Source organism: Loxodonta africana, chromosome 3, assembly GCF_030014295.1.
Source record: "Loxodonta africana isolate mLoxAfr1 chromosome 3, mLoxAfr1.hap2, whole genome shotgun sequence".
NCBI lineage: Eukaryota > Metazoa > Chordata > Mammalia > Proboscidea > Elephantidae > Loxodonta > Loxodonta africana.
The window spans coordinates 177,462,047-177,478,561 of NC_087344.1; the positions used below are offsets into that span (position 1 = coordinate 177,462,047).

At 36.7% G+C, this 16,515-nt stretch overlaps 1 protein-coding gene across 2 annotated transcripts in view; it reads right to left on the reverse strand.

Moving 5' to 3' along the window:
• The window catches only part of SLC30A7 (solute carrier family 30 member 7), a 90,816-nt gene that overhangs the window by 42,511 nt on the left and 31,790 nt on the right, over positions 1-16,515 (reverse strand). For both annotated transcript variants that reach the window (XM_064282485.1, XM_064282483.1), the window contains 3 exons: positions 14,073-14,222; positions 4,059-4,109; positions 181-316 (listed from right to left, as the gene is read on the reverse strand). In XM_064282485.1, the coding sequence (XP_064138555.1) occupies positions 181-316; positions 4,059-4,109; positions 14,073-14,222 (337 nt within the window). The remainder of the gene's footprint in view (positions 1-180; positions 317-4,058; positions 4,110-14,072; positions 14,223-16,515) is intronic.

Genomic DNA, 16,515 nt, shown 5'->3' on the forward strand with positions numbered 1-16,515 from the left:
AAGTGGTAATCAAAGAAGAGAAAAAATAGAAAGATAAAAAAAGGAAATAATCTACACAGAAATTTGCTAAACAGCAAAAGAAAACCAACATTATAATTTGTATTTCAGATCTGTAATTTAAGAGGTATATTTATCACCTACCTCTAATTTTAACACCTGAAATAACATCAAAACCCTTACCTTATAACTATAAGCACAGCTATAAGAATTGAGCAGATAGGATCGGCTATCATCAGGTCAAAATTTTGCATCAGGATAGCAGACGCAATTACACCAACACTCCCGAGCGTATCTGCTAGGATGTGTAAAAATACACCTAGAAATAGAGCATAAACAGAATCAAAATAACATCTTCCAATCCATTTTAAATATAAATATTTCCTATATTCTTGATTTTATTAAAAAAAAAATAAACAGCAATTTGAGAAATTAAAAATGTAGATTCACTGTACAGTAACTACACAGCCATACCTTTACCAACTGAGACAATCTCTCCTTTTTCAAGTCAGCAGGGGCTAAAATATCTGACTTATAAATTATACTTGTTCTTAATAAGCTTTAATATTTTGGTATAATGTAAATGAAGAAGTGGAGAAGTTAACTGATTATAAAATTACTTGCGCATACTCATACCTTGTTAAAAGAGTTCAAGAGTTAATCACATGTCACAGGAAGAAAACTGTTATTAGGCTAAAAGAATTGGTTAAGAAAACATTAAGTTGATAACTACAAATACATGCACACACAGAGCCCTCTGCTGGTGATTATAATAATTACCACATGAGACTAGAACTTCCCAGGGCCCATTTAACCCTACCAATTCTGAGTATTTATTAACTATCCTAAAAGTTTTGTTACCTGAAGTTACATACTGAGCTGAAATGCAATGTGAAAGAAAGCAGGGATCTGAATACTTTAAAACGTATATAAAATACATTCTGAACGTTAAACATTTAATTAAATGTTAAATTGGTCCAAACCCAGTGCCATCGACTGAATATATTAATTACCCAAGAACCTAGATTTAATATTAACACTTAATAAGTGACACTTGCCTGGAAAACCATTAAAAATGTCAAGAATTACATTTTTATATTTTTAAAAAGACAACTAAGATAATATAAATTCTTCAGCATTCAGATGTTTAATAGGTAAAATTTACCGTACAGCAAACACTGTCTCTTAAACTTCAACCACGCCTTGCTAAAAACAGAACATTCTGCACCAGCATCAGTTACAGTATTTACAAAGAAACAGCGAGAGTATAAAAAGCATGTATCTGCTTTAGAAACACTTATTCTCCTTTTCTGATTCACTGGACGATTAAAGGTAAACACAGATTTACTTGAAAACTCTGTAAAAACCGACTAACAGTCAGGTTTAATTTTAAATTTTAATTAGTCAATTTTAATTTTAAAACCAATGTAAAAACTATTAACAAAGTCCAATCTAACGTTAATGTGCTCTAGCAAAATAGTCTTCAATTCATCTGCTACTATGGAATTTTATTTCAAGTACCGTACCAAAAATAACTCACCCCTTACCACCTAAACTTTTTCATTTGTACAGAGTCTTGACCTTCGTTATAGATCTTTCAAGAGATATGTTTCTAAAACAAAAATACCAAATCAGAAGCTTACTTACTTACAGAAAAGAAAAAGATTCAATCTGTCTAGGGTGAGTATTTCAAACAGCTAAGAACTGAATAGATTTAGTAAGTATTGGAAGAAAAGATGGGAAGAAAACCACCTCGGCATCACCTGCACATACACTGCTATCTAAGTACCAGGTGGTGCAAAAGGTTAAGCACTTGACAACTAACCAAAAGGTAAGCAGTTCAAACCCATCCAGAGGCACCTCAGAAGTAAAGCCTGACCATCTGCCCTTCTTACTTTCTAATAACTCTTTAGGAAGAAAAATCACTAAATAAATGCAAACTAGTACATTTCACTTATATAGAAGTTGAAAGCTTTAGAAGTACATTTCACTTATATAGAGGTTGAAAGCTTTAGAAGACTTGGTAGAATACCAATAATCTAACTGCCCAAGAACCTGGCAAGCCAGAAGCCAGTCATATTGAAGATACAGCACATAATTGAAAAATTCAATTAACTTGTCATTTTTCATGTGTGTGTATTTATATCTGGCCATTTTGCAGGAAAATTTTAATACCAGGCATTTATCTCTATCCTTTAGCTATCTACTAGACTGTTTCAGCTACCATAAATTGATGGATATTCAGAAAACACAGGCTAATTTTCACAAAAGCTTATATATAAAAGATGTTGTTGTCAGTTGCCTGGAGTAAGTTCCAACCCCATGGCAACCCTGTGTGTGCAGAGTAGAACTGTACTCCATAGGGTTTTCAAGGCTGTGACCTTTCAGAAGCAGATGGCCAGGCTTGTCTTCTGAGGTCCCTCTGGGTAGGTTTGAACCACCAATCTTTCGGCTAGTAGTCAAGCACTTAACCACGTGCACCACCTAGAGACTCTAAAAAGACAGCCTATATTTAAGATCTTTAGGAAGGCAAATCTAACCTCCCTACCCCAACTTGTGATGATTTCTAAAACTAAAAACAAACTCTTATTATCAAGGCTAATTTATAGCACTGGATATAAATACATGAAATATGCATGACTACAAGCTACTTCAACAAATATTGTTCTAAAACAATTCTATCTATTTTGCAAATTGAAAACTTGTGACTGGAAGATACATTTAAGCCTCTAAAAAATAAACTTCACAGTATGGAGGAACATGTTCACAATGTAAAATAAAATGTTAAGAGTTATATCCAAAATAGTGGAAAAAACAGGTGCAGTCAAGACTGGATCACAAGCTGTTGAAAAGTCAGATTGAAGTCAAAAGTTAATAAAGGCAGGACGACAAAGAGATAGGAATTAGGAAACCTTGACAATAAAGTCTAAATGGAAACTCAGGGCCAAAGATTGGTTCACACCTCAAAAGGGAAACTACTATAGTTTATGGACAAGACTGATTTTCTGTGGCTTGTATACCTTCGTAAAACGTCATTTTACATAACATGTAAACTCCTATTTACATATCATCAATTGATGCTTATAGGTATGACTGAGGTCTTAATTTATATTCCATTTTCAGCTCTAAAAATTTCCATAACATAAATACATATCAAATATTATTCTTGGAAAAACTACTGAAAAATCCTACAAAGGTAAACATATTAGTATAGTGTTACTATAACCATAGGTTTGGGTCTTATTTATATTTAAGCAGTATAATTTAAGAATAGTTTGCCCTTCTGATTAAATCTGAGAAAACAGTCAAGGGACAACCAAAAGAATGTCTGCTGATAACTTCCTGTATATAAAACAATCTCTATGAAGCTTAACATTTTATTTAATAATTTATTTTTGTTGTTGTAGTTGAAAATACAGCAGAACATACATCAATTCAATAATTTCTACATGTACAATTCAGTGACATTGATTACATTATTCAAGTTTTACAACCATCGCCCTCCTTTTCCAAATTGTTCCTCCTATATTTACGTAAACTCACAGTCTCCTAAGGTTCCTATCTAACTATGCAAATTGGTATTGTCAATTTGATCCCATACAGATAGTTCTTTAAAAGAGCACAATGCTCAAGACAGACATTCTTTACTAATTAAGTTAAACTATCGTTTCATTTTAAGAAGACTTGAGGGGAATATTTTGGCTTAAGGTTTAAAGATTATCTCAAGGCAATGGTTTCGGGGGTTCATCTAGCCTCAATGACTCCAGAAAGTCTGGATTCCATGAGAATTTGAAATTCTGTTCTGCATTTTCCCCCTTTTAATCAGGATTCTTCTATATGATCTTTGATCAAAATGTTCAGTAATGGTAGCTGAGCACCATCCAATTCTGATCTCATGGCAAAGGAGGCAACTGTTCATGGAGGCGGTTAGCCACGCATGAAGGTTAACATTTTAAACATAAATACTATGCTATGTATTTTTCTTAAAGGAAAACTTTAGACAACTTGAAACTATGTAACCAGTTTCATAAAACTAAAAAAACATAAATTGCTTATCATACCTTGTAAAATCTGTCTGCTGGGTCCTGATGTTTCTTTTAAGGAGGGACCATCTGTAGAGAGTTAAGTTAAATTATTTAAAAACATGTCTTCAATGCCTGATTCAAATTTCTGTAATTCAGAGTATTTCTCATTCAAAAGTATTATGAAGAATATGTGACTATATAGCCACATCAGACCTATAAAATTATCATTTTTAATACAGTAATTTAATGGCAATAAACACAGGCGATTTCAAAATGCACCAAGGGTAGAGAGTATTTAGTAAATTATTATAGTAAGCTATCTTGTAAAAATCACAGTAATTAAAAACATTGTGAAAGTCCTTTAATATGCTATTTTTAAGGAGCCCTAGTGGCACAACGGTTAAGCATCAGCTGCTAACTGAAAGGTTGGTGCTTTGAACACCCTCAGCAGCTCTGCCGGAGAAAGAACTGGTGATCTGCTTCTATGAAGATTACAGCCAAGAAAACCCTATGGGTTGCTCCACTCTGTCACATGGGGTTGCTATAAGTCAAAATTGACTTGACAGCACCCAACAACACGTTAATTTTACAATGGGAAAACTCAAAGAAAACCAAATCCACTGCTTGAAGTTAAAAGAAGTCCAGGAAATGAAGCCAGGACAGAATGCAGGATAACTTGACTCTGACAAACAGTAGCTTTCCCATAGCTTCTAGATGGATGTGGCAAGCTTTCCACACAGAAGAGATAAAATACTTTTTTTCGTTTTGCCTTTTTGATGAAAAAATACGGCAATTTCTACACTTAAATACCTTAAAGATATTAATCAGCTTTAACATTAAAGCAGAAAATATAGGAAAGCAAGGGAACTGATAAGCAACATTTGCTTCAAGGGAATCATCAGGAGGACTCACAAGCTTGAGGATCATGACTAACAGAAAGCCTGCCTGGAGTCACAGTTCTTGGCTCACAGCACCAAAAGGCTGACAAGCCCTTGTCACTGGAGCTTCACAGAACACTGTAACAATGTCAGAGAAATATGTATAAAAGCATAAGGCTGCACAATGATCCTGTCTGGATATGGCACTGCTATGTGCAGAGGAGGAGATAGCTACCCCGAAAGCCCTGCTTACAGTCAAAAGTAAAACTGTTCTAAAAATCAAGCTCATCAAGGTACCAAGAGGCAGTCTCTGAGACAGATTTCTGTCTATAGGTAGTAAGCCAGGATAAGGACAGTCATTTTTTACAAAATTATTTTGAAATGTATACTCTGCTGTACTAATAAAATAGTTATATAAGACAACATAAATCACCCCTATATAAAATCTGAAAGCCCTCTTGGATATATAACTTGACATGTGTGGCAGAGACTCGCTAGTTGCTTACCAAGCCCATTTCTTCTTCCTTTTAGGTATACAGCTAAAATACATGGCTCCACTGAATTAGGTATTACTATATGACTGAGTTGTGGACAAAGAAATATGAGAAGTAAACCACTTTCAGGACCATAAGAATGCCTGCATGATCTTCCATGTACTCTCTCCCCGCCAGCTCAGAGTAGAAAAGCCAGTAGAGGATCACAAGGGCCTAAAGATTGAGAAGCCTGTAGATGGAAGGAGCCTTGACCCCTGAATTGTTATGAGGAACACAGCCCCCACTCTACGCCATCAACCTAAGAGCAAGAAATAGAGCTTTACTGCTTAGGTCTCCGAGATTTACATCTTTTTTTAAATACGGCTAGCTTTACTCACACTGCGTCATTCAATAAATATGAAGCTCACAGGACTTCCCAGAGAGACTAGAATGTCTCTTACAAGCAAATCAGAATCATGGCCACATTACCTTTGTGTCTCTGATTGGCTATACAAAACTGAAGGCAGAACAACAGGTTAAGATCATCCCATCCAGAGCAAAGAATAATGAAGAAAACCAAAGACACAAGGAAAATATTAGTTCAAAGGACTAACAGACCACATAAATCAGAGCCTCCACCAGCTCGAGCCCTGAAGAACTAGATGGTGCCCAGCTACCACCACCAAGCACACTGACAGAGATCACAACAGAGTCCCGCACAGAGTGGGAGAAAAATGCAGAACAAAACTCAAGTTCACAAAAAAAGACCAGACTTAGTGGTCTGACAGAGACTGGAGGAACCCCTGAGACTATGGATCCCAGACACTCGGCTAACTTGGAAATGAAACCGCTACTGAAGCTCACTTTTCAGACAAAGATTAGACAAAAAATAACACACGTGAGGAATGTGCTCCTTAGTTCAGTCAAATATACAAGACCAAATGGACAATGCCTGCCCAAAAGCAAAGGCAGGAAAGGACAGGAGCTAGATGAATGGACACAGGGAACCCAGGGTGGAAAGGGAGAGAGTGCTGTCACATTGTGGGAGCTGTAACCAATGTCATAAAACAGCATGTGTATAAATTTTTGAATGAGAAACTAACTTGAGCTGTAAGCTTTCACCTGCCTAAAGCACAATTAAAAAAAAGGTTCTCTGCCCAACACAGCTATTTCCACTGCTAGTATTGTTATGTTTCATGTTGAATGCTACACTTTAAAATGAATATGCAGGATAATATAAATAGAACAGACAGCATAGGTAAACTGGAGTCCATTTAGAAGAGAGTACCCGCTGGTTTATGGACTCTGAACTGTGCATTATGAACGGCAGTTGAACAGCCAAAGGAAATTCAACCTGACGGGAGGCTAAGGGAGAAGGTTCATGATTGTTGTTGTCGTTAGTTGCAATAGAGTCGATTCTGACTCATGGTGACCCTACATGTTTCAGAGTGGAACTGCTCCACAGGACTTTCAAAGCTGTAATCTATTGGAAGCCAATTGTCAGGCCTGTCGTCTGAAGCACCTCTGGGTAGATTCGCACCATTTGCACCACGTAGGGACTCCTCATTGCCTTTAAAATAGTCCAAGTATATCAGATATCAGCACAACACAAGGTCACAAAACAGAACGTCCTGGTATCAACTCAAATAGGGAAATCACAAAAACAAATTAAGATTAATTACAAAAAAAAAAAAAAATACACATAACAGGGAATCATGGAAGTCAATAGGTAAAAGATCACAATAATCAAAAAGAGGGACTAAATACAGGAGGCATTGAACGGCCATATGAAGAGTGATACAAGGCGATATAGAACAATACAAGTTAGGTTTTTACTTAGAAAAATAGGGGTAAATAATAAGGTAACCACAAAAAGGTATAACAACTCTATAACTCAAGATAAAAACCAAGAAAAACGTAACGACTCAACTAACATAAAGTCAAGCACTATGAAAATGAGGATCTCACAATTTACTAAGAAAAACGCCTCAGCACAAAAAAGTATGTGGAAAAATGAAATTGTCAACAACACACATAAAAAGGCATCAAAATGACAGCACTAAAAACTTATTTATCTATAATTACCCTGAATGTAAATGGACTAAATGCACCAATAAAGAGACAGAGAGTCACAGACTGGATAAAGAAACACGATCCATCTATATGCTGCCTACAAGAGACACACCTTAGACTTAGAGACACAAACAAACTAAAACTCAAAGGATGGAAAAAAGTATATCAAGCAAACAATAAGCAAAAAAGAAGAGGAGTAGCAATATTAATTTCTGACAAAATAGACTTTAGACTTAAATCCACCACAAAGGATAAAGAAGGACACTATATAATGATAAAAGGGACAATCGATCAGGAAGACATAACCATATTAAATATTTATGCACCCAATGACAGGGCTGCAAGATACATAAATCAAATTTTAACAGAATTGAAAAGCGAGATAGATACCTCCACAATTATAGTAGGAGACTTCAACACACCACTTTCAGAGAAGGACAGGACATCCAGTAAGAAGCTCAACAGAGACACGGAAGATCTAATTACAACAATCAACCAACTTGACCTCATTGACTTATACAGAACTCTCCACCCAACTGCTGCAAAGTATACTTTTTTTTCTAGCGCACATAGAACATTCTCTAGAATAGACCACATATTAGGTCATAAAACAAACCTTTGCAGAGTCCAAAACATCGAAATATTACAAAGCATCTTCTCAGACCACAAGGCAATAAAACTAGAGATCAATAACAGAAAAACTAGGGAAAAGAAATCAAATACTTGGAAAATGAACAACACCCTTCTGAAAAAAGACTGGGTTATAGAAGACATTAAGGAGGGAATAAGGAAATTCATAGAAAGCAACGAGAATGAAAATACTTCCTATCAAAACCTCTGGGACACAGCAAAAGCAGTGCTCAGAGGCCAATTTATATCAATAAATGCACACATACAAAAAGAAGAAAGAGCCAAAAGCAGAGAACTGTCCCTACAACTTGAACAAATAGAAACTGAGCAACAAAAGAATCCATCAGGCACCAGAAGAAAACAAATAATAAAAATTAGAGCTGAACTAAATGAATTAGAGAACAGAAAAACAATTGAAAGAATTAACAAAGCCAAAAGCTGCTTCTTTGAAAAAATTAACAAAATTGATAAACCATTGTCTAGACTGACTAAAGAAATACAAGAAAGGAAACAAATAACCCGAGTAAGAAATGAGAAGGACCACGTCACAACAGAACCAAATGAAATGAAAAGAATCATTTCAGATTATTATGAAAAATTGTACTCTAACAAATTTGCAAACCTAGAAGAAATGGATGAATTCCTGGAAAAACACTACCTATCTAAGCTAACACGTTCAGAAGTAGAACAACTAAATAGACCCATAACAAAAAAAGAGATTGAAACGGTAATCAAAAAACTCCCAAAAAAAAAAAGCCCTGGCCCGGACGGCTTCACTGCAGAGTTCTAACAAACTTTCAGAGAAGAGTTAACACCACTACTACTAAAGGTATTCCAAAGCATAGAAAATGACGGAATACTACCCAACTCATTCTATGAAGCCACCATCTCCCTGATACCAAAACCAGGTAAAGACATTACAAAAAAAGAAAATTATAGACCTATACCCCTCATGAACATACATGCAAAAATCCTCAACAAAATTCTAGCCAATAGAATCCAACAACACATCAAAAAAATAATTCACCCTGATCAAGTGGGATTTATACCAGGTATGCAAGGCTGGTTTAATATCAGAAAAACCATTAACGTAATCCATCACGTAAATAAAACAAAAGACAAAAACCACATGATCTTATCAATTGATGCAGAAAAGGCATTTGACAAAGTCCAACACCCATTTATGATAAAAACTCTTACCAAAATAGGAATTGAAGGAAAATTCCTCAACATAATAAAGGGCATCTATGCAAAGCCAACAGCCAATATCACTCTAAATGGAGAGAACCTGAAAGCATTTCCCTTGAGAACGGGAACCAGACAAGGATGACCTTTATCACTGCTCTTATTCAACATCGTGTTGGAAGTCTTAGCCAGGGCAATTAGGCTAGACAAAGAAATAAAAGGTATCCGGATTGGCAAGGAAGAAGTAAAGTTATCACTATTTGCAGATGACATGATTATATACACAGAAAACCCTAAGGAATCCTCCAGAAAACTACTGAAACTAATAGAAGAGTTTGGCAGAGTCTCAGGTTATAAAATAAACATACAAAAATCACTTGGATTTCTCTACATCAACAAAAAGAACACCGAAGAGGAAATAACCAAATCAATACCATTCACAGTAGCCCCCAAGAAGATAAGATACTTAGGAATAAATCTTACCAAGGATGTAAAAGACCTATACAAAGAAAACTACAAAGCTCTACTACAAGAAATTCAAAAGGACATACTTAAGTGGAAAAACATACCCTGCTCATGGATAGGAAGACTTAACATAGTAAAAATGTCTATTCTACCAAAAGCCATCTATACATTTAACGCACTTCCGATCCAAATTCCAATGTCATATTTTAGGGGGATAGAGAAACAAATCACCAATTTCATATGGAAGGGAAAGAAGCCCCGGATAAGCAAGGCACTACTGAAAAAGAAGAAAAAAGTGGGAGGCCTCACCTTACCTGACTTCAGAACCTATTATACAGCCACAGTAGTCAAAACAGCCTGGTATTGGTACAACAACAGACACATAGACCAATGGAACAGAATTCAGAACCCAGACATAGATCCATCCACGTATGAGCAGCTGATATTTGACAAAGGACCAGTGTCAATTAACTGGGGAAAAGATAGCCTTTTTAACAAATGGTGCTGGCATAACTGGATATCCCTTTGCAAAAAAATGAAACAGGACCCATACCTCACACCATGCACAAAAACTAACTCCAAGTGGATCAAAGACCTAAAGACTAAAACGATAAAGATCATGGAAGAAAAAATTGGGACAACCCTAGGAGCCCTAATACAAGGTATAAACAGAATACAAAACATTACCAAAAATGATGAAGAGAAACCCGATAACTGGGAGCTCCTAAAAATCAAACACCTATGCTCATCTAAAGACTTCTCCAAAAGAGTAAAAAGACGACCTACAGACTGGGAAAGAATTTTCAGCTATGACATCTCAGACCAGCGCCTCATCTCTAAAATCTACATGATTCTGTCAAAACTCAACCACAAAAAGACAAACAACCCAATCAAGAAGTGGGCAAAGGATTATGAACACACATTTCACTAAAGAAGATATTCAGGCAGCCAACAGATACATGAGAAAATGCTCTCGATCATTAGCCATTAGAGAAATGCAAATTAAAACTACGATGAGATTCCATCTCACACCAGCAAGGCTGGCATTAATCCAAAAAACACAAAATAATAAATGTTGGAGAGGCTGCAGAGAGATTGGAACTCTCATACACTGCTGGTGGGAATGTAAAATGGTACAACCACTTTGGAAATCTATCTGGCGTTATCTTAAACAGTTAGAAATAGAACTACCATACAACCCAGAAATCCCACTCCTAGGAATATACCCTAGAGATACAAGAGCCTTCATACAAACAGATACATGCACACCCATGTTTATTGCAGCTCTGTTTACAATAGCAAAAAGTTGGAAGCAACCACGGTGTCCATCAACGGATGAATGGGTAAATAAATTGTGGTATATTCACACAATGGAATACTACGCATCGATAAAGAACAGTGACGAATCTCTGAAACATTTCATAACATGGAGGAACCTGGAAGGCATTATGCTGAGCGAAATGAGTCAGAGGCAAAAGGACAAATATTGTATAAGACCACTATTAGAAGATCTTGAGAAATAGTAAACCTGAGAAGAACACATACTTTTGTGGTTACGAGGGGGGGAGGGAGGGAGGGTGGGAGAGGGTTTTTTATTGATTAATCAGTAGATAAGAACTGCTTTAGGTGAAGGGAAAGACAACACTCAATACATGGGAGGTCAGCTCAATTGGACTGGACCAAAAACAAAGTTTCTGGGATAAAATGAATGTTTCAAAGGTCAGCGGAGCAAGTGCAGGGGTCTGGGGAACACGGTTTGCGGGGACTTCTAAGTCAATTGGCAAAATAATTCTATTAGGAAATCATTCTGCATCCCACTTTGAAATGTGGCGTCTGGGGTCTTAAATGCTAACAAGCAGCCATCTAAGATGCAGCAATTGGTCTCAACCCACCTGGAGCAAAGGAAAATGAAGAACACCAAGGCCACACGACAACTAAGAGCCCAAGAGACAGAAAGGGCCACATGAACCAGAGACCTACATCATCCTGAGACCAGAAGAACTAGTTGGTGCCCGGCCACAATCGATGACTGCCCTGACAGGGAGCACAGCAGAGGACCCATGAGGGAGCAGGAGATAAGTGGGATACAGACCCCAAATTCTCATAAAAAGACCAAACTTAATGGTCTGACTGAGACTGGAGGAATTCCGGTGGCCATGCTCCCCAGACCTTCAGTTGACACAGGACAGGAACCATCCCCGAAGACAACTCATCAGAAATGAAAGGGACTGGTCAGCGGGTGGGAGAGAGACGCTGATGAAGAGTGAGTTAATTATATCAGGTGGACACTTGAGATTGTGTTGGCAACTCTTGTCTGGAGGGGGGATGGGAGGATAGAGAGAGAGGGAAGCCGGCAAAATTGTCAAGAAAGAAGAGACTGAAAGGGCTGACTCAAGAGGGGGAGAGCAAGTGGGAGTAGGGAGTGAGATGTATGTAAACTTATATGTGACAGACTGATTGGATTTGTAAACGTTCACTTGAAGCTTAATAAAAGTTATTAAAAAAAAAAAAAAAAGTCCAAGTATTACCAAGAAAAGATTCAGTTTGTAAAACAGTTGAAAAACTGTTCAGTATATTCTGAAGATTAAGAAATAATATGACTCTGATAGAAAAATGGTTATGAGGACTAAAAGAGACAATACATGCTAAGTGCTTCAGACAGTGAGTGCCTGGCTCATGGAACCTACTCGACGACTGTTTCCAGGATGTTTATGGTGACAATGATGATGTTATGATACTCCTCTAGTTTACTATTCTAAAAACAATACTAATCAAAATGTTATGTTGTCTTGGAAAAAAAAAAAGATCGCAGCCAAGAAAACCCTATGGGGCAGTTCTACTCTGTCACGTGGGTTTGCTATGAGTCGGAATCAACTCAACAGCAATGGGTTATTTTAGTATGCGCTAAATAATTTATTTACCATATGTAATCAACTCTACAGTGGCTATGAGGTGAAATCAACTCAACAGTAATGGGTTAATCATTCTAAGTTGCACAATTTTTTCACATTTTAACATACATGAAATCAGGGTGCATTATTATAACTTCCAGCAATTAATCAGCAACATTCTTTAGTGGCACATAGAATAATGGTGCATTTATATAACTGCCATTTTAGAGTCAATAAACTATGGTATGTATTATGTTATTGTTTCTTGTCTGTCTTTCTCACTGAACGTCAGCTCCACAAGGGCAGGAGACTTTATTTTATTCACTGCTCTATTCCAAATGCCTGGGACAGTACTTGGCGTATAGTAAATTCTCAATAAACATTTGTTGAATGGGAATAAAAGAATAGCAGGTAAAAGCATAGGTTTTGGCCTCAAATTTCTATTTACCCATTACTATAAGGTCGCTATCAGTCGGAATTGACTCGACGGCAACAGGTTTTTTGGTTTATACTAGTAACTGATAAATATACAGGAAACCCTGGTGGCGTAGTGGTTAAGAGGTGCTAATCAAAAAAGGTCAGCAGTTCGAGTCGACCACGCACTCCTTGGAAACTCTTTGGGGCAGTTCTACTCTGTCCTACAGGGTCACTATGAGTCAGAACCGACTCAACAAAAAGTTTTTTTTTTTTTTTTTAAATATACTAAATTTTATCTTTTTGTGCCTCAGTTGCACATTTATAAACTAAGACTAGGAAGAAAGGCCTGGTGTTCTACATGTGAAAATTAGCCTATGAATCAAAAACAGTCTGATCCCGTTGTGAATGGGTTTGCCATGAACAGGGGGCTGACTCAAAGGTAGCTAACAACAATTTAAAGATTAATCAAAGTGTATCACCTAATAGATGGCTTCTGCCTATTAATCTATACTCTGCAATTTCATGAATAAACAATTTAAAATACAATTTTAAAATAAACATTAATTATTTGAGTTGAGAATTACTCTATAACTTAGTACTCAATGCTATAAAGATGAACATATAAAGATTTCCAAGGGAACATGGAGGTAAATATCAAGTGATAACAATCAAAGAGTACAACAAAAACATGAAAGTTTAAAAACCCCATTGTATTTTTTACAAGTCTATATAATACAAAAGGCCTGGTTATATTTTTAAAAAATCATGATTTTCAGTTGCTAAACCAGAAATGACCCTTATTCACTAACACTCATTTAAAACAGTGTCATTTTATTATGATATACTCATTGAAAAAAAGTTACAATCACTGCCTTATACTGAGTCAATTTCTCAATATATTGAAGATAAACTAGCCCTGGGAATCACTTAGACTGATTCATGAGAAAGGAAGTTGACTGTATTATCCTTTAAAGAATATTTCAACAAGGAAAAGTAATCTATATAACTTATGTATTATATCTAGAACACTGTACTCACCATGAGAATGAAAGTGTCCGTGTCCATGTCCATGAGCGTGATCATGGCTATGTGCAGCACCATATTTCAATTCATGACTATGGCAATGATCTCCATGGCCATGTGCCTGATCTAGAGCACCATTAAAGAGGAAATGACTGTGTTCATGACCTAGAAAACAAAGAGTATTAGAACAGAAGGTATGTAAAAACATAATTACATAAATGGCTATAATAATACTGACATTAGTTAAAAAAAAAAAAAACCAGCTCTAAAACCATATTCAATTCAATAAACATTTACTTGTAAAAAGTGTTATTCATTTATTAAACAATACTGACAGAGTTTCTACTATGGGGTAAGAAGGAAATGAAAGCATGAAAGGAAGTCATGGGCCTTACTGGAGATGACAATGAGAAATACTCAGAGATATTATATAATGCTACCCATTCATTTGAAAATATTTATTAGGAAAATACTATGTTCTAGACATTATTCTAGGCACTGGGGATAAAGCCATGAACAACAAAGACAAATCTGGGCAAAAAAATTTGCAAAGTATTATTACATGCACTAACAAAGATAAAACAAGATATATGCATATGATCACATTGAGGCAGAGGCAGGGAAGCTGCTATATTCAAGTAAGCATCAGTAAACTTATATTAAAGCAGGTAGAATCCTTAAAAAAAACAAAATAATAATGATAATGTCTCCTAAACCAAAACGAAACTCACTGCCATCTAGCAGATTCCAATTCATGGTGACCCTATAGGACAGAAAAAAATTGCCCCGTAGGGTTTCCAAGGCTCTAATCTTTATGGAAGCAGACCGCCACATCTTTCTCCCACAGAACAGGTAGTGGGTTTGGACTGCAGACCTGTGGCTAGTAGCTGAGCACTTAAACACTGCACCACCAGGACTCCGTAAAAACTACTAAACCATCAGGAAAAAAATAAGGCCCATCTTATAGAAGCTATTCTGAAGCACAGAAAAAGACTGGATGCTACCCAAATCAAAAATATCCCTTAGAAACACTTCACAAAAATCCTCAATACCAAAAAATCAAACCCCACACTATTAAATAAGTAACAAATCATAAATGTGGGGAGATCGACCTCTAGAACGAACCTTGGTGAGCTAGCTCTCTCTCTTAAACAGCTAACTATCAACCATTTCCCAACTTGGGCAATCAGCCAAAGCCACAGAATGAACATCATCTGCCCAAGAAAAACTACTGAACCTCGGTAAGACAGTGGGGTCCGTGACATTTTAACTTCATGTGATTCTTATTCTCCCTTCCTGCCAGTGGCAAGGTAGTGAAAAGTCAGCAGCACTGTGGCCAACGAAGGGATCTGATCTCTTTTGGAGCTCTGCTAAAAGCTCCATCTCCAAACCACAATCAGTACTTTGCCTGAAATTGCTCTGAAACTGCTCTCAGAGCGTGGTGGCCATTAGGCTTAAAGCTCAGGTCAGCTGAGGAGTGAGGGCAAGGGGTATTACCAAAACAACAGCAAATGTGTAGCAACATGTCAGATGCCCAAGGTTGTGATTTCAGTTAGGGAAAACAAGAACCTGAACTGCAATTTAAAAGGAATTCCTGGAGAACTAGATGATCATATGAAACTCTGAAAGCCTCCAACATATTCCTGAGGTCTAAAAGGCTGCATGCATGCAGGAACTATCTGGGAAAGGCACAACCACCAGTCACTCACCTCTAGCTGACCTTGAGGCCCTGCACAAGCAAGAAATGAAAGCTAAGGCCATCTTGTAAAGTGTCTAAAGCTTAAAGGCATGTGTTCTCACACAGATTCCCTTTTCAAAGAGTGCAAGACATACAGGCAAGGCATGTAAGAATATTTTCTGACTAATCACTGGCTGACCACTAAATTATACCGACTCTAAGAAGACAGGTTAAAAATTAAAACAAGAACTTTGAAAAAAAAAAAAAGGCTAGCAGAGACCTCAATGGGCACATACTGCATGGAATATGGAATGTAATGAACTAGGCCATGAAAGTCACGTAATAAGAAAAATAATATAATGTGATGTGTATCTCACAAATGGAGAAGACACACATCACATGAGGACTGCAAAGGAACCAAGGAACAGAAGCTGAAAAGAGACAAGGCCCTTTCCCCAGAGCTGATGGAGAAAGAAAGCCTTCCCCTAGAACCAGTGCCCTGAATTCAGACTCTGAGCCTCCTAAACTGTGAGAAAATAAATTTCTGTTTCTAAAGTCACCCACTTGTGGTATTTCTGTTAAAGCAGCACTACAAAACTAAAACACTCACCAAACAGAAAGTATCAGTAAGGGACTAACAATTATAAAAAAAAGAACCAAACAAAGTCAACAGTTGAAAAGTATAGTAACCGAAATAAAAAATATACTAAAGGGGCTCAATAACAGATTTAAGCTGCAAGAAGAGCAAACTTAAAGACGAGTCAATAGAGTTTATCCAGT